At 40.3% G+C, this 20,001-nt stretch overlaps 1 protein-coding gene across 2 annotated transcripts in view; it reads right to left on the bottom strand.

The window, feature by feature from the left end:
* Nucleotides 1-62: 62 nt before the first annotated feature.
* The window catches only part of LOC105362800 (homeobox protein abdominal-A homolog), a 47,345-nt gene continuing 27,406 nt past the window's right edge, over nucleotides 63-20,001 (bottom strand). For both annotated transcript variants that reach the window (XM_011500290.1, XM_011500291.1), the window contains one exon: nucleotides 63-946. In XM_011500290.1, coding sequence (XP_011498592.1) covers nucleotides 501-946 — 446 coding nt within the window. In that variant the 3' untranslated portion in view covers nucleotides 63-500. The remainder of the gene's footprint in view (nucleotides 947-20,001) is intronic.

The raw sequence follows: 20,001 nt of genomic DNA, 5'->3' as shown, positions 1-20,001 counted from the left end.
ATTGCCGTGTAAGTCTTATTGCGATCCAACACGTCGGCATCCTTCATCGATGAGTCGGCATCGTCGCTTTGGAGCGACGCCTACGATGCCGCACACGCGACACACGGTCTTGCGTGCGCTACGATGCCTCCGTGTCTTGGCGATGTCCCGGCACTCTCGGGGTACGGTCGGGGAGGGGTTCAGTGTGAGACGGGGTACCATCGGCGCTCTCCCTTTTACAAATTAACAAAATCCTAGGGGCCATCAGTCTGTGTGCAATTGCGTGGGAGGAGTGGCTGCTGGGAGGCGGAGGATTGCAGCGGTGGTGAAGGCCGGGTCGTCCTCGTGGCCGCTTCGCCGGCCAGTTTCGTATGAGCGGCCTCTAAGTAAGTACGTAGTCGCGCGGCGTCCGGACGAACCTGCTGGGACGCGAGGTGCTGGGCCGCCGGGGGTTCCGCCCTTGTCGACTCGCGGTCCGTCCACGACACCTACGACAGATAAAGGCGGCCCAGGAGGCTATCCTATGTCGGCACCTTGCTCACGGCCTTGAGCAGATCGCTCTGGGCCTTGTCGAGGCCCGCGACGCTGTGGTGCTGCTGTTGCTGCTGCTGCTGCTGCTGCTGCTGCTGCTGTTGCTGGGCGTGCTGCTGCTGGAGTGCATTTTGCTGCTCCTGCTGCATCTTCGCCTGCTTCTCGGCCTGCTGCTTCTTCATCATGTCCTGCTCCTCGCGCTCGCGGCGCGCCTGCTCGTTTATCTCCTTTACGGCCCGTAGCTCCTTCTTCAGCTTCATCCGCCGGTTCTGGAACCAGATCTTGATTTGGCGTTCGGTGAGGCAGAGCGCGTGCGCGATCTCGATTCGTCGCCGTCTCGTCAGGTAGTGATTGAAGTGGAACTCCTTCTCGAGCTCGAGGGTTTGGAAGCGGGTGTAGGTCTGGCGGCCTCGACGTCGCGGGCAACCGTTCGGACCTGCAAGCAAAGCGAGACGGGGCTTTCATTAAATTGGAATATTGTGATTAATCCGATAAATATCCCTGACATTAAATAATGGGCTACTAGGGCTTCAAGCCTCGGTCGCACTCTTCTCCTTATCATGATCTTGAGCACTACTACGTCTCGTTATTATCATTATTATCATTATTATCATTATTATCATTATTATCATTATTATCATTATTATCATTATTATCGTTATTATCGTTATTATCGTTATTATCGTTATTATCATTATTATCGTTATTATCGTTAGCATTGTTATTGTTATTGAGTATTGTTATTATCATATATCTTCATGTGGATCTCGTTAGCAATTTTGTATTTTATGATTAACCAAAATTAATATTTTTTTTTCATCAATTTTCACGCCTTGCTAGCTTCTCAAAGGCTATGGCGCGGTATGTTTTACTGCAATTATTAGGATTCTTAAATTTCAAACTGAAAATCTAATGAAAAACCTCATTAAAATTCGATGTTTTCGGCAATATTTAATCATAAATGTTTATTAAAATAAATACGACAACTATTAATGTGACGTATAGGATATTATAAATCTTGATATTTATCGAGACAGGGGTATGTTTATAAGCTAATGTGCCCGTTAATATTAACATACGCTCAACTTTGAGATTACATTCCTATTTAACGTAGTCTCACAAATTTATAAATTTATGATACTTATAATTGATCAAGAGGATAAAGATGATGAAAATAATATTTAGTATTCGGTTTAAACTTTTAACATTCGTTGCACTTACATCGATTTGTGCAAATGAAATCTGAAGTATTTCCCTTGTTTGTGACTAAGTAAATATATTCCTGAACGATATTGTGCATAAAAATCAACTTATTCTTCGTTTCCATTAATTGTATATTTGTTGGATAAAATAGAAAGAGATAAAGAAGCTGGAATAGAATAAATAAATGGAATGAAATAGAAGAGATAAAGAATTCGGCAACTGTAGGAAATTAGCTACAACTACGGCAGCTATAAAACTGAATCATTTTATTTGAGTTAACGATTAAAGCAACGGCACAATAATAATTCTGACTGTAGTAATAGTATAAAATTAGTATCCCCCCTCCCTCCCTCCCGCCACAACCAATTTCACCATATTCCACATTATATTCTTCCTCGACAAAGAGGAGGTAGTATTAGTAGTAGTCGCGCGCTATTTCGAATGGTCAATTTATTACAGGAGGGTTGCGTACTGCAGCTCATTGCAGAAAAGAGAAAGGACCATCGGAGGTAAAAAAAGAAAGTTTTCTTTGACAGTGCCTTTCGGTGGGCCGTCACTTTTTTTCCCGCACAAGCGGCACACACGCACGCACACACTGATACGGTAAAAAAGCCGAGGAACAAAAACCCTTTCTCTCGTAGAGAAATTCCTAGTTGGACAAGCCAGTACGGCCCTGACTTTCACCGAGCAGCGAGGCAGACGCACAAGCCAAAGTCGTAAACGCGGGGTACGACCGAGTCCAGGAACTATTTTATGGTGTTTGGTTAGTAATAGTTATCGAAATGCCAAGCCGTGGGATACTCCCGCGCAGGTAGATGTAAGACTTGACTCAGGTATTACTTCAGGGGGAGCGCGCGTTACGCATAGTCACTCAAAACGATGACTTCCAAGTTCGTAAATGTCAAAGAGTCGCTGACTGTTATTTATGCCGTGGCAGTTTAACATCAAGCAATATTAGCAATATTTTGACCCGTTTGAGCTACTAAAATCACAACTGCTTCGTCAATTAGTATCGCTTAAATCATCTGTTAAAGTGACAATTGATTTTCGGACTTTTTACGTATGCTGCGCGATTATATCGTCGGTTAGGTGTCTTATATGGGCCCTAAACACTTGTTGGAACACAATTATTCGATACTAAATTACGTTTTTAATAAGCAATAAGGCGGAGTGATAATTGTAAATTATTAAAAAATGTTTGCGCAACGTATTCGACTCCCAAGTAAATGGGGAAGCCGATAGAAAAATTACATGAAATAGAGAGAAGCGGTCAGCCGACTTAATAAAATTATGACATATAATAATTCATCGGAATACGAAAATGCATGATTCCGATTTTAAGATTTGATTTCGCCGAGCAGCGAGGATAAAAAGTCAGATATTTATAAATTTTTACTTTAATAAAAATTTTAATTTACGATGTCTGCATCAACCCGAGCAGCATTAACATAAATTTGCAAAGCCGTTTGCTCGTACTGAATTGAGAGAGCCAGAGAGAGAGAGAGAGAGAGAGAGAGAGAGAGCGACAGAGAAGAGGAAGTGTGTGTGAGAGAGGGAGAGGAGGATCGAAATGAAAAATGAGCCATGTATCGTTTCACGCGTAATCTGAAAATCCTTGAAATCTTCCGGAGTTATGAAATCTGCGTTAAGCAACATAATTTTCACACTAGAATGATTCTTTACGAACTATAATTGAATTTCCGGATCAACAAAGTTGGATCCGATTTTCCCTTCAAACGCCCATAACATAACACACGCTTTTCACTCCTGCAGTCACGTCAAATCAAAAAAATAGAATGAAATGGGGGAGGGGGAGGGGGAGGGGGGAAGAAGACAAAGATAGAGAGACATAGGATAACATGAAAAAAATATAAGAACAAAAAACATATCAACAGAAAAATAAATAAAAATAAACAACATCAACAACAACAATGTGAAAGTCTGGACGTAATTTTAAAAATCGAAAATCCATAAAGCCTTAGAGGCCTCTCCCTTCCTTGTCGAATGCTACGCTCGTACACACATAACGTCTGCAATAAATAATCGTCCTGAAAGCATTGCAACCACCCGCACATGCAAACATTATAACACCCCATGGAGATAAGAGCGGCCGCGAGAGGAGGAGAAAAAGTGCCCCGAAACGGGGGTGGCGCGCACATCATACACACAGGTGTATAGAAAGGCAACCGAATGCGCATTGTAGTATACAATGTCCGAAATCGAGGAGAAAATCCCGTGGAATGTCGGGAATGCCAATATTGAATTCAACATGGCTGTTTCAATACACGCGGCGCAAGCTTACGCGCGCGCGGACATAGAGAGAGAGAGAGAGAGAGAGACGAAGATGGAGTAGCACATTTACGCATTCGATACACCTCTCCCTCGCGACGCTCGATTCCACCACGTGTGCGTGCATCCCTACGAAGGCGTCAGCGGAAAAGCCGGCCATGTGTCGCGTACTTGTGCGCATGTGTGTGGGTGCGCTCTTTTGTATAGCCTAGGGGGCGAAGCGAAGGGTGGACCGTGGGTTACCTTGGCAACCGGAGGGGAGACCATTTCATCCTGCTGACGGTCTCTTACACGCGCGGTGTTCCAGCAAAATCTTGCTCTCCCTCGTCCCTTGTACGAGACTGAGTGTACGCACGCACAGTCAGGCGCATGTCCACAAGCTCACCCATCGTCCCTCACCCCGCGCCCCAATATATACGCAACAATACTTGCGTATTCACGGAAAATACGGAAACAGTAGAGTTCCCTGCTTTTTCGGCGCGTTCTTCAATGCCGCGCAACACGCAATTTCTAAAAAGGTGGCGGAGGGGCGCGTTAGTGGCACGTCCCATAAATAGTCCTCGTCTTCTTCGTTTTCCTCCCCTATTATCGAATCGATTTGGAAATACGAACAGTCATTAAAAACAATACAATAAAAAACAAAACGACAGCGACAACAACAGTAGTAAAAACAACAACAACAACAACAACAACAACAACAACAACAACAACAAATAAAGGAAAAGATAAGAAAGGAGGGTGGAAAAACTCGAAGAATTAGCCCAAAGACGGTTAGAGTGGAGTGGAGAGTCAAATCCGAGTGGAGTCGAAGAGAACGAGTAAATTTTTCTTCTTTTCTTCTTCTTCTTCGACGACGACGACGACGACGACGACGACGACGACGACGACGACGACGACCTATTAAAAGGAGCGCGCTGTGGCAATAATTTCTATGCGAAGATTAATTATGCAACAACTCCCGTGACTGCTGGTCCGACGATACAATCTATTCAGCCGCCTCCATCGAGCCTCCAATAGATATAAAAGCGTATTGTACCAGCCAATCCTCCTCCTCTCCTCTCTCGACTGTTTGGAATTTAAATAAAGAGACGTTTGTTCGATATACAATGGGCTTATGCCTGGATCGCGGCTCGTAAAATTATAAGCTAAATTTCGATAAAATTGCTCTGCCAATCGTCCTTTTCCTATCGAGGACTTTTCCCATTCTCTTCGTGTTTATTGGCGGGGACGATTTGTTGAATGGCCGCTTAGTCGGGATCGAGCGCGTTAAATTGCCGGCGACGGTTATGGCGATTTTCGCACTGACGTTTCGCAATACGACTTTCGTCAATTATTTATCGATATTATCGAGCAGCGTTGTATAAACTGGCAATAGGCCTTTTAGGGGAAAATGTGAAAGATGTCGCGAAGTAAATTGTAGATGAAAATTTTATAGCGATATTTCAGGCGGTGCGCGTAAAATGGAAGTAAAGTCCGCGTGCGACGCAAATAGATTATTCCTGGATAAATAGAGGGAAATAAGTAAGTAATGGACAGAGGGAGAGAGAGAGAGAGAGAGAGAGAGAGAGAGAGAGAGAGAGAAAGAGAAATTACTAGACCTTTAGCTCTTCTTCGTATTCGACTTTTTGAAAATTCATTAATTACGTACCACTCGATCCGTGCACAATTTTTATGATAACCATATCATTAACATTAAATCCACGTAGCTCAACGCTTATAATTTTTTTTTTTTGTCTATCTTTTTCTTTTTCTTTTTCTTTTTTCGTTTTTTATTTCGTCTTGTTTTTAAATTATAACGTAAGCAAGTATCATGCGACGTGGTATTTTTTTTTTTTTTTTTTTTTTAAATAAAACTCCGTAAGCTTTTTTTATGTCACTAATTTACATGGCGATAGAACCAAGTTGATTTTCCAAGAAATTTCTATAATAATCATCGATAACTCAAATAGTCCGTCTTGTTTTCATCTTACCGGACTGTTCGTTTATCGAAGTTGCGAGGTTTAATTAGTCATTACGTTAACATACGTTAACGTTCTGTCGGTAATGAATAAAGCCACCTTCGACGCTACTCCCTCCCCACTATGATTATTCTCAATGTTTAGAAAATTGTCTGCTACGCGAACAACGAACTCGGCAATAGCGAGACCATAAGAGAAAATAAAAGACAAAATAATTTAATAAAGTGGCGTTGTATGTAGTCTCGTCATTTTTCTTTGATTAATGGAATGATAGATAGATTTAAAGGATGACCGTTCAGGACACTCAACAAACACGACAATTAACGAAAAATTAACAGCAACATTATCTTAAATATCCTAAAATTCCACATTTAATTGTCCTCGGCGCCGATCATTCGATCATACATAATTAAATACAAGCAACTCCTCAAACTTGGATTAATATCATGAAAATTTAATCCAACTCTCCTGTAAACTTCAACGATATCTTCTATATTTCACAGAGTACACCTACGAACGACAAACTACAATAATCGTTAAAGCAATCTTAATAAAATTCGACTGGACGATCGGATCGGCATGATTTAACCTCAAGCCCTTCGCTGTGCCGTAATCCGCCATTAAGGATTCACGAAATTAAAAGCTTTAAAGTCTCGAGCCGCCGAAAATATCATAACGCCCCAAAAATGTAATGCAAAGATGATTCCCTCGAACGAGAATCGATAAAAGTGTTAAAAATAATGGAGGAGAAGGGAGCGGATCGAAATCTGCGGAGAAGCGTGACGGAAAGGAACGTTAATGCAGTAACCGCGGGCGCATTAAGATTTGGCCCGAGTCGCGTGACAAAACAATCAACTTTAACAAAATGAAGGAGGCGCGCAATGTGGCAGGGGACCAGAGTCAGGGCGTGCGACACTTTACTACGCGGCGTGTCTGCTGCTGCTAATTGCGGCCGTATATTAAGTTTAATAACCAAGCCCGGAACACGCGGGCCTACGACGAGGGCGAGGCGGCTGATATTAGGGAAAGTTTGGCGATCCTGTGGAGGCGACACCGTCGCCGTCGCCGTCGCTAGGTGACACTCGAGGGCCGGGCAGCGCCTCACTCCGGAACTCCTCACCGAGCCTAACTCCGGCGTTGCAAACTTTGCTCCGTTGATCCGGAGTGCGCTTACTACGCCCGTGTGCGTGGAGAAGGCAATAAATCCCGGCCAAGACTCTTAATGCCAAACTCAGCCAGGCCCCCTTCCGATTTTTTTTTTTTTTTTTTTTTTTCGATAAGCATGGCGCGGCGATCGTCAACATGCCATTGCTTCCTTTTTCTCCCTCCTAACCCGCAACTTTATCCCACTCTTCCCGGCCCCCCGCCCGCCACCAAACGACTCGAAGAGCACTATTCTCTCCTCGCTCCACTCGCTTCGTCCCGCTCGCGCTCACGCTCTATCCTTCTCTCTCTCTCTCTCTCTCTCTCTCTCTCTATCTCTCTCTATCTCTCTCTATCTCTCTCTATCACTCTATCTCTATCTGTGTCTCTACCTCTCGACCTCTCCACCAATGTAGCCCAAATTATGTATGGAGAATCCTTTTCATTTGCATATATATATATATATATATATATATATATATATTAGATTTTTTTTTCTTTTTAAATGCCTCGATTATCTTCGTTTTATTATTTTCAAGTTATAGGGCGCTTTCTTCTTTTTTCCCCTATGCTTTATGACGCAAATACTTTTTCAAGTATGCTAATATGATGCGCTGAAATTAAAAATATTGGAAAAATAGTATCGCTTTGACATTTGTGAAAAGTCTATTTTCACGTTGAGACTTGCACTAAGGATTCATCATACCCTAACAGTTTTTACATTTGTTTAATCTTTTAGTTTTACTACTATTTTTACGCTTTAAGCTTTACTCTTTCAATTTTGTTTTACATAATCATTTAGTTTCGAGTTTTATGATTTACCGAGGCCTTAATATATTATTTATTGAAGTTAATCGCGAAATTGCCAATCATAATCGCAAAACCTTTTACTCAATAATATTTAATCTAATATTTTAATGTCTGGCTATAAGTAATTGCAGCGTCAATCAGAAAGTTTTCAATTTTCAACTTACGTAAACATAATGGTTATTTCAACGAGCTTATAATTTTCTTTATTATATGCTGTCTACAATACCCTTCGATAGATTGATAAACAACAAAAAAGACGAAAAGTAAAATAACATTTATACATTTAGCCAGTCTCATTATAATTTTAAATATTTAAGGCAAAGTTTCTCTTAAGAATAGATTACGATTGCCGATTTTAAATTCTTTGTCGACATATATATTCAGCATGGCAACGTGTACCAATAGACATTTATTTATGAATCAAAATACATGCAATTGTAATTTATCCGATTTCGTCAATTTACGTACGAATTAATATTATTATTAATCATCATTATTACTGCTACTATTACTATTACCATTACTATTACTATTACTATTATTATTTACTACAATTATAATTGTCGTTATCAGTGTTATTATTGTTGTTGTCGTTGTCGTTATTGTTGGTAAAATTAGTTTACGAAAGTATTTGAAAGATATTGAGAATGTAACCAAGTTACACGGTCATTATTTTTAAACGATGTATTTCGTGCTCGCGACTCTTATGTAATAAATAAATAAACCGTTAAATCGTTAAGCGCGCATTTACATATTTTCAAGTTGCTTCAACGGAACAAATGTCATTCTTTCCAAATACTTTATTTTTCATTACCAATAAAGCACTGTTCTCATATACAACATTAAAATAAAGTAGACGTTCATCAATTAATGTCATAATTAAATGTACCGTTAAAGGCACGCAATGCTGATAACTCAGGCAGAAAATAAATAATTTTCATTCGAAATGAATTTAGTTGTTGGTAAAAATAATAATTAATAATCCACGTAGAGCATGATAAGTCGGATTAATAATCAATTTTCCACCATGAGTATCGCTAGGAGTTAACTTTTGCATTATCGATCGCGCATTATTTCCATTTGGAGAAGGCGTCCGGCCGATGCATTTGACTCGACTTTTGTACGTCTCGTTTTATATTCTGGGTGGCGTCTGAAAAAAATATCCAAAAGAACTGATCACCCACCTCTACTTTTTGCACCGAACAAAAGGAGAATTTTATTCGCTCGAGCAACACACCCACCATAATATTCCGAGGGCCTGCAAGTGGCAGTTAATGGAAATGGACCCGACGGATCGCGAGTTTTCGCTTAGCCGATCAGCTCGCCTCGCTCGCGAGTTTTGTCGCATACACATACCGAAGAGAGCCTCGAGAGTTCATATAGCTAGATCCTTCCCATAAATCTCGCTGAGGTGATTAAATGTCAACAACGCCCGCGGCCCTCATCCGGATTTTGGCTCGGCTATCTCTCTTCTCACCCCCCCCCCCCCAGGCCTCTCCTCGCGACCCGCTCCCACCCTCCACTTTATCTCTCACTCTCGCTCTATCTCTATCACGATTTCCGTTCTCTTGCTCTTTTCATTCCTTTCATCTCTGTCTGTCTGTCTGTCTGTCTGTCGTCCTCCCTCTCTCACTCTCTCTCTCTCTCTCTCTCTCTCTCTCTCTCGCTCTATTCTATCTCTATGTATGCAGCTATGTATTGGGCTTCTTTCGATGTTGAGCAGCATTGCGCACATTTCTTCGTTGAAAACAATAACTTGATTTTAACGGCCGTTTAAGGCCGATCCAACCATTTACACTGACATTTTATTGCGGTCGATTTAACTTATCTATCGCAGCTCGCGTTTAAATACTCAAAGGCATTTTCTATCAAGCGACGGAACATGAGAGAAGAAAATAGTGAAATGACGGGAAGCATAACGGGATGAAGAAAGCCCCAACGATAAGAATAATGTAAGGCGATTGTCAACATTTTTCTAATAATCTAACCTACATTACAATCCTCCCATCCAAAATTCATGCAAACTCGGACCACTCACAGACCAGAGAGAATCGAGTGACACGGGAGTAAAATGTGACATTATACGTGGTGACGTACATGTCTTTCCGCGTCTCTTCCGTTCTCGTTATAAATAGATGTGTGCGCTTGACGACTACGAGAAAAGGAAGAAAGTTCATTATTTATTGGCGATTGTACACCGAGTCACAGAGACCTATTCTTTGGCGTCGTCGAACTCTTTACGATTTCCTAGTACGCGAGATTTGTTTACTGTGGCATCTTTCCCGAATGCATCGGTACCTGTCCATAAGAAAATTTACAAATAAATCCTATTTCTAAATGCTTATTTATAAACTGTTAACGTTTTAAGAGGCATATTTAATACTATCCGGAAGTTGACGGGGACGGGGAAGGGAGGAGAGAGAATTGCGATAGAAAGGGGGAGCTAAGGAACAAGCGGACAAAGAGAGATAGACGTTGAGAATATGTGCAGGGAGATTTCGTGTCTGTTGAAAAACAAAAAGAAAATCATTTTACTGGTTTTTTTTTTAACATGGAAAATTCATCGATTAAAATTCAATTCTACATGATTTATTTTAACTATAATATCGCCGTGCAATATTTAATTAAAATAAAAAATTGTAATTCTATAAATTGGTTTTTTATGTTTTACGCAAAAGAATAAAACGTTACAAATGCTGATCATGTATTCTTAAACATTTCAATGAAAAGATTCAGCATTGTTTTTGTGCTAATTTAATTAGATAACATCAAATCACTTTTCATGTACGTACATATTCAAAACACTACGGAATTTTGTAATGTTAATGAGTTTGCTGTGTTTTACGAGCGGAAAACTGTTAGGAGGATAAATTAAATAATCAAAGATAAAAGAATTCGATTTGTATAATTCTACATCAATTTTGTATTCTTTATTGTATAATGTTAAGTGGAGAATTGCTTTAGTATACTGAAGAAATTTATCTATGTTTATAATATGTAATATAATACTTAAAGTCTAAGTATAAACTAATTATTTTATATCTCTTTTAACAATACCAGTGAAAATATTGAAAATGTTAATAAGCCCTGAATTTCTTTTAAATAATATCTTCCTATCTCCATGAAATATATGACAGAAGCTCAATATTTGGTAATACATTTTTTCTTTCGATTCTTTCATATCAAATCCAATGCACGCACACACGCACGCATACACGCCCACACGTTCTACCTCAATTTCCAGTCTTTTGTTCCAACGTCAATTTTTCGCACTTTATTCGAACATTCTCTTCTACATTTCTATCTCCACCCTCCTTATTTCACTCCCGTTAATTTCCCGTCTATTCTGGAAATTATCGTTCGCTCTCATTCTCAAGCGTGTCTTATCTCTTTTGCTCCCTCTTCTTTCCCCCATATATCCATCTTCGCTATCCAATCTCCGTTTCTCTCTCTCTCTCTCTCTCTCTCTCTCTCTCTCTATATATATATATATATATATATATATATATATATTCTATTTTCTATCTTCTTTCTCGAAGAGGTTGCGCACACGTAAGAGCTTTCACCATTTTTCAGACGCTCGGAGCTTTTATTCGCCTTAGCTAGCAGCGTCAAGAGCAGCAGATTCGCCCGTCGCAAAATTAAGCAGTTTTCAGATATTTATGAATGAAAAAGTGCCGAACAAAGAGAAGCGACGCCGAGCTTTTCTACGGCACGACCTTTTATATTCTTCCCCTTTTATCGCAGAAAACAAAAAAGGACGGCTTATAGAAGATAGAGAGAAAGATAGAGAGAGAGAGAGAGAGAGAGAAGGAGAGAGAGAGAGAGAGACGGTGAAGAAGTCGAGTCGAGAGAAATAGGTTTCTTCAATTTGTGAAACGCCTGTCGAGATGCAATTTATTACATTTGCTCAAGTACGTGTGAGCGTATGTGTCAAGAAGAGAACCATATGGCTGCTTGTTAACGACGCTTCTTGCAAATAGTGTAAGTAAGGCCATTTTCTTGCATTCGCGGTACATAAGATACTGCGTAAAAATTACAGGAACGATGTAATATTTGAGTACTTTGATTTACAGATAATTAACTGTGCGGGTGAATTTTGAGGGTAGCGTCTAGCGTTCCATATACGATCGTTGGCCAACTGAAAAAGAAAAAGGAAAAGGAAAATTCGAAAAGTAAGGTCATTTTATAAGCGGTGCACGCGCGTGCATTATGTGCGTAATGACGATAAATCAAGTCGTAAATGCGATGTTTCGTCAAGCGGAGTATAAAACGAGACGTTAATTGCGTGCGAATATACCGATAACATCCCACGTGTGCGCGATAACTTTCTTTTGGGAGAAAGATACCGACGCCGTCAAACCACCACTTATTCGCTATCCAGCCAATAGTTTATAAATATTTCGCTTTATTCAATCAAGCCGGAATATCGTAGAAGAAATTGACATTACAAACAACAATATTGTTCATTATGTGAACAGTATTTTGGTATTTTTTCGACGAAATTTTCTTACGCCCGGATCTCCATTAGTAATAATGAAAATTATTATAATTTCACCGCGTTGTTAAGCAATTTAATTATTGTGTAATTGCACTTGTAAGTGCCGGGTATTATCGTAAAACTTCTTAACAAAAACCTTACCTACCCCGTAACCTATACACACAATAGCCAAATACATAATAAACAAACAAAACAAAAACAAAACAAAAATACAAATAAAACTCGTCGTAAATATTTTCTTAAATACGAATTCCGTACGTTTGCCAATTTTTTAATAAGCTCAGCTTCGGAGTTAACTATTTATCTCCACTGTATTTTGTACCGGAACGCTTCTTTTACCGTAAGCAGCTCATATACTCAACAGGACAATGTAGGGAGAAGAAGTGGCAAAGAAAAAGAAAGTAAATGCCAAAAAATTCAAACGAAAATCAAGGCATGCAGACGCATCTGTCGCTGTCAGAAAAATTTAAACAACACCAATTCCGCATTTCATCAACAGTCTATCATTCGTGAAAACGATTTCGCGAAAAAGGAAGCCGTCGCGATACGGCAGCAGCAGGCACGTAGAACAGAGAGGCAGGCCAGAGACAGAGACAGACTGATGTACGGTGCAGGTTCGGCGGCGCGCCATCCGAGGGACCATCGCGCCTCGCAATAGGCTTAAATCCTGATTGGTTGGACAGCTCATTCCAGGTTCGTATAATACGGACAGCTGACGTTGTGAGCCACCGCTGGTGCACGGCCCTCGAGGAGCTCTCGAGAGCCTTCCTGCACCGGCGGCCATCGAGCGCTAATGTAGGATTCCAACGAGGATGGATGGCGTCGGCCCGGTGAAGAGGGGGTGAGGTTGAGGGATATTTATATATATATATATATATAGACTTCTTCTTCTCGCTTTCGTCAGCCCCACCATTGTTCCCGGGCTGAGCCTACGAGCCCGTAATCCATTATCCGTCCCGCAAAAAGTTAATACGCTGACGGTAGCCTGGCGTTGCCGTGTCCGAAATTCGCAACGATACACTTGTGGCCCATGGCAACGAGCACTCGGCGTCGAAAATTGCCACTCGCCGTTATTGTAAATAATTTGCGAATTTTACTCCTTCCTTTTGTCGTCGTCCTCCTCCTCGTCCTACTCCACCTCCTCCACCACCGCCTCCTCCTCCCGCCCCAACCACTCTCCCGCCACTTTCTTTTTTCCTCTTGCAATATTGGGAGGGAACTTAATTTCGAGATACAAAGGAGAGTGAGATGCTCTCACTGCACTTTTAAAGCGCAATTATTTCGATGTTGAAGATACGCAACGTTTTTTATTTACTACTATGCACGGAGGATATTGTGATGGTTGAAGTAGTCGCCTTGACGTTGCGATGAAAATTCGTAAGATAAGTTGTAAGAGCAAATTCAATAATATTTTTAATACTTTTAGCTTTACTTTCAGGTTTCACTATGAAATTACTTCTCCGTTCGATCGTAACGACCATCTAAAAGTTTAGCCGTGGTATTAAAAAATTAAAAAAAATGAGAAAACAAGAAAAAGAAAAGAAAAACTGTTTAAAAATTTACGATTGCGCTGTACTTTGCTATTAAACTTATCTTAAAAATATTGATCTTCACAGAGTAAAGTGAGGACCAAGAGTTAGTCACATGTAAATGCTTTTAAATTGAATAATATCAGCATTTCTTAAGCCAAATTATATTTGTTATTTTACACAGGTGTGCGCGCGCACTCATAGAAACGCGTCACCCTGCAATCGCTACGGTTACGCTCATCTGCAAATATATACGTGGATTATATGTATGTAATATTTAGGTATGCAATTTTCACTTTATCAGCAACTTTACTGCAAATTTTTCAAGTTTTTAAGCGATGGGCACGGCATACTCGGTGTTTCGCGATGGCAAAGCAAGTCAAGAATTCAGAAACACATGGGCGCGATTCACCATGTGTATTGAGTTGAACGTAATTTTAGTCTTAAACGCTCGTTTTATGTTCGAAATTGAGATGAAACATGTGTGCTAAAATTTTTATGTTCAAATTACGGTTGAAAATTCCATACACATTATGAGTGCATTATTTTTCTTTATAGATGATATTTTCGATAGAGTTCGGTCTTATATTTAAAAAAAAAAAAGAAGAAAAAAACTGTACAAAGCTAAATTAGTTTTTAAATGTTTGTTGCCAAGCCTACTTAATGCACTACTTATTATTAGGCGATTTACAGTTTAATATATTTTCAGTTCATAAGAATAGCATTGAATCTCGTTAATACATGTTATTATAATATTGAATTGCATTTGGCCGTTTAATGATGATTTGATTATTAAACGATGGATCGGATTAAAAAGCACAAGGATCGAGCTTCAATCAAATGCAGGTTTTCCTTTAGGCAATGCAAACATAGGATTGATTATATTGCTGAAAATCAGTGAGCTAGCTCTATCTTTATATAAAACACGAGCGTTTAAAAATAGAATGGCACTCAGACTTTGGCAGCTCGATTAATACGAATTAATGCGAATAAATAATAAGTCCTTCCGGGTTTGAAAATCTTTGAAAATTAACGAAATATAATCGACAATACGCAGTGGGTTGATTTTCAAATTATTTATTGGCCACGTCGGTTTATAAAGGTTTTCTCAAGATGCCATCGCATACGTAAGAGCGCCAGTGGAACGGGTGAAACTGCACAAACACGCGCCAACGTGCAAATATACGTCAGCTCTTGCACATAAAGCAACTGTCATGCTCTCGCGTAGGCATTTTTCGCAATAAGCTCTAATCTTTTGCAAAATTGTAGGAGCCTGGGGAGAGGCGAGACGAAGATAGAGAATAGAATTTATACCAGCGCCTTGAGAAGTGAAGTGAGGCGAAGCCATAGCGCCGGGGGAAGTGGGCGACGAGAGAGAGATATCGAGACGACACGAAAGCCATTTTAGTCTTCCCTAAAGCGTCGACTGCAGGATAAAGAGTGAGAGCTGCGTGTGAGCCAGAGAGGCCATATATTGTCGACTTTTTTGAGAATGAACGAGAAGGAGAAATTTATTTTTAAAGGGAGGATCAGTCATTAACTGCCGCAAGGTCGTCGAGTTTTTAAGGAGCTCTCAACACATTCGGACTCGTATGAACGTATTTTGTTATAATTGAAGTAACCAAGCACTTTCTCGACTATGAGACAATACTTAAATTTTAACTGGAGCAATCTTTACCGTTGATTATAAAACCATCTTGCTTGTAAAAAGATTTATTTATTAAAATAATTTCTTTTCCAAGAATAAACTGTAGAGGATGACAAAATATCCGATGACGTAAAATTATTTATTCGAAATATAACCACTCTCTCTCTCTCTCTCTCTCTCTCTCTCTCTCTCTGCGCATTTTCGTACACGTGTCGGCGCGCGCGCGCCCCCGTGTGTGTGTGTGTGTGTGTGCGCGCGCGCGCGCGCGCGCGTCAATAGGCACAAATAAGTTTTCAAATATATGCGAAAGATACCGATATCTAATGTTTGCTTCACATTCGGATAGACATATTTTTACGTAATAATTGTTACAATACTATACGTATGAGCTGTTCGAAACTAAATAAATCTTCCAAATATCACGAATAATAGATAATAATGTGTAATGAAATTCTTTAATTAGCCAATGTTTCATTCACGATAATAAAATTATAATAGAGTTTTAAGTAACGCACGACGAAATATTTACAACATCGGAATATCAAAGAATCGTATTAATTAATCATATGCAATAAAAAAACAAAGTCAAAAAAAAACAAAAAAAAAAAAAAAAAGCAACACGAAGAAGAAGAACTAAGATAGTACTTGAATTAATGGAACTTAAGAGATCATAAAGGAGCAGCAGGCCTCTTCAATTTCAAACATATCAGATTTGCGTATTCAAACGGCAGCTTGAAGTGACGCACATGATGCCTGATCCTAAATATTCAAATAATCTTTTAGTACATTCTAATTAGCAAAGCGTTCAATGCATGGATGGGATTTTATAAATCAATGGGTCAGTGCTTTTATAAATATATCGCTACATAAAGATTTTATAATAAATGAATATATAATATCCCTTTTCTCGACATGTAATTATTATATAATTTTCCATTAATAACGCTACACAATACTTTGGCAACACAGAGTAAGACCGCAAAATACCAAAGAGCTGATGCATTTATTTCCATTTAATTTGGCTGCGTTATCCACTGCGTCACTGCGCGCTCCAGATTTTCTTTATAATTTAGTTTTGCTCATAGATTTGCTGTGATCGTCGCTAGGGATAATAGCGAAGAGGTCGGGAGGATTTGTCCAAAAATTTACTTAACCAATAAATTCGAAGATACGCCAATAGGAGAGGACACATTGCGCGGACTTTAATTAAAATAGAATGACGACCTCTACGACGAGGATAAAAGCCATCCCAATATATAAAAAAGTAAAATATCCGAGATGAAATAAAATGAGACTTGGGCGTAAATAACGCTAAAGGGAAACGTTTTTTAGGGGTAAGAGTAGCTGCCAAAGGAATGCTCGAGAGGAGTCACGTCGAGGACATATTTCACCGTAAGATCGAATCCATTCAGAATTTTATACGCGCAACTTCTTTGCGCAGAGACGTGTCAAAGAAGAAACAGGGTTGTTTGTGAGTTCGTGCGCGTCTCCGCGATGAGAGCAGTAGTGGAGGGGGAAGGCGTAACTCTCGCAGTGATACCACCGCGTCGTCGGCAACACTGGGCACCGCGCCAAATCTAAAATAAATGTAATCCGAAGGCGGCCACCCGAGGGAGAGGGGCACCCATCGTCTCAGATTAAATTTTAATTCCAAAATAAGGGAATGACATATTAAAATGGCTTTGGACAACACTGAGCCGCCCCCCTTCGCGCGACATTATTCTTTACGTTCGTGTTTTCTGCGTGGGCGGTAGAGTGGCAGAAAGCGGAGGCTGGAATGAAAAGGGACGAGTCGGAGATGTAGAGAACAGAAATACGAAGATAAAGAGCAAAAAGACATTAGAGATATTGGAAAGAGAAGCGGAGATAGGCGAAGATAGATGGAGGGAGAATCGGACAGACGAGGAGCGTTTGCGCGAGCGGGGTGGAGAGGATACGTCGGTGTAAGAGAGAGATGGCTATAGAGATGGGACAAATTTTTGCGGAAATATTGCGTTATAAATATAATAAAAAGCCTGGTTTGTTTATCAAAAACTATTTGTTATTGCCATTTAACTGGCGGTAAGATTGATTTATGTTATATAGTGTTATAGTATTTTTCTTTCTCTCTCTCTCTCTCTCTCTCTCTCATTTTTACATTCATTATGTGCGATAAATTTGCTTTATATATTAACAACGACATGCCGACTAGTATGGCATAACTTAATTATTATTCAATTTGACGAGCTACATTGTGAACGAAATGACATTGAAATATCGTACGACGGTTTTTCGTGAAACTTCTTTAATCGCGCGTCTCTTGCTCGTACAAGGTTGCACACCAACACTAAACGCATTATGCATATTCTAAAATTTCTAAAACAGGGAGAAAGTGGACATAATTTAACCTCTTCGTATTGACCTTACGGCTCACGAGTACGTCAATAAGTAAATACATTTTAACAGTATACTGATTTTAAGATGAGAAGAATTAGCAATTGATTAAAAGTTCGGACTCCTTAATAAATTCCAAATTTTTATTCAATTTGGATGATAGCGAGCTGGAGGAAAAGCTCAAACGTAATAAATATCCTGAAAAATCTCTCCTAAAATTTGCTTGTATCGCGCGTTAGCAACAGACAGAGAACAATAGCGGAAGGGCAAAGTCGGCCGTGAAAGAGGGAGAAGAATAGAAAGAGACAGAGCGTGAACGTCAAAGGGGAGGAGCATGGGGAGGGCGTGAACCCTCGTATAGTCGAAAGGTACGATGCCCCGAGAGCCCTCCCGACACCGTATCGCTCTACCCGTAGTCGTGCCGTATAGAACCCCAAGGCTCTAATTACGATCCAGCGCAGCTCGCGCGGTCTCCCTCCCACCCTCTCACTGGATAGCTCTCACTCTCTCACTCTCACTCTCTCTCTCTCTCACTCTCTCTCTCTCTCTCTCTCGCTCCACCGACACGCCATATTTCTACCACCCTCGGCGTCGTTACATGCAAATGCTTCCGTCTTTCTTTTTGCTAATAAACGTTCGGGCTGCTGTAGCGGCCACGTCCTGAGGAGCCAGGGGACGATGAGGAGTAAGAAGAGTCTGAAAAAACGAGAAGCCACGAGAAAAAATGTAACGAGAGGAAAATTACGGAGACTGTATTGGTGTACCTAAAATTAACGTACACGTGCGCGCTAGCAAGTACCTACGCACTTGCAAGACGTACGCGCGTGCGTGTGCGCATATAATCCGTAGCACGAATTAAGGGTGTGAGTGGATGGAGCGCTGGACGCACGGAGCTACTACGTCGGCTTCGATAGCGCGAGTCTCTCTTATTAAAAAGTAATCGAGCGCGAACGAGCTCTTTTATTAAAATTAATGTGACGAAGGTTGAGAGAGTGAGAGAGAGAGAGAGAGAGAGAGAGAGAGAGAGAGAGAAAGAAAGAGAGAGAGAGGAAGAGCAACAGAGGGACGGGGAACAAACTCCTTCTCCATGCGCACAATTCTGAACATTGTCGATAATATCAGCATAATGTTCGTGAAAAAGAAAGTTTGACAATTTTTAATATGGTTATTTCGGCAATTTTGTGTTTTGAAACTATAATTGGATTTTAGAGTAAGTCTAATAATTATATAAATCTCCCACATAAAACAACTCCTTTTAATTATGAATTCTTTATGAATTTGAAGCGGAAGGCTGATATTTAGGTGTTTGTTACATTATGATTTAAGAATTCTTCAAACGATAAAACGATCTGTATTTTCAAATTTATTGTACTACATATACATAAGTATAATATGTGCTGCCACTCTTCTTTATCGTTTCTTTAATTTTAATTTTGACTTTCACTTGCGAATGATGTGCTTAGCGCTCATCTCACGCTCACTCTCACGCTTATTAATATTAAAGCAAGGGCATGTTGTTATCTCTCAGCTATTGATTTACAGATAGCCGTAGAGAATTGCGCGCTTTGTCTATTAATAAAATACGGTATGTTGTAAAAGCTACGATATCAAAGAGGCGAGTACATGTTGTTTTATGAAACGAGTTGTCGGCTTCGTTGGCCGAATAATGTTAAATAAAAGTCGGGAAAGATGAAAGAAGGAGCCAACGAGAGCGTGAAAGTACGAAAAATGTCTGGTGTATGTGGTGAGAAATACTCGAAGCCACATAATGTTTAATCAGAGCACGTTGCGGCTTTACGATATTAGCCAGTCGTTCCACCACTCCGCCTTATAGAGCGAGCGGAGGCAGAGTTCCGCAGACGCACCACGACGTTGATCCTCCTTTTCCTGGCTTATTTACCCTCGTCTATCCACCGAAACACTCCAGAGATACTTTTCAAGGCGGCGGCAGTGGTGGTGGTGGTAGCGGTGGTGGTGGTGGTGGTGGTGGTGGTGGTGGTGGTGGTGGTGGTGGTGGTGGTGGTGGTGGTGGTGGTG

The sequence above is a fragment of the Ceratosolen solmsi genome, unplaced genomic scaffold (assembly GCF_000503995.2).
Source record: "Ceratosolen solmsi marchali unplaced genomic scaffold, CerSol_1.0 scaffold56, whole genome shotgun sequence".
Classification (NCBI taxonomy): domain Eukaryota; kingdom Metazoa; phylum Arthropoda; class Insecta; order Hymenoptera; family Agaonidae; genus Ceratosolen; species Ceratosolen solmsi.
This window is presented reverse-complemented; position numbering and strand designations above follow the sequence as displayed.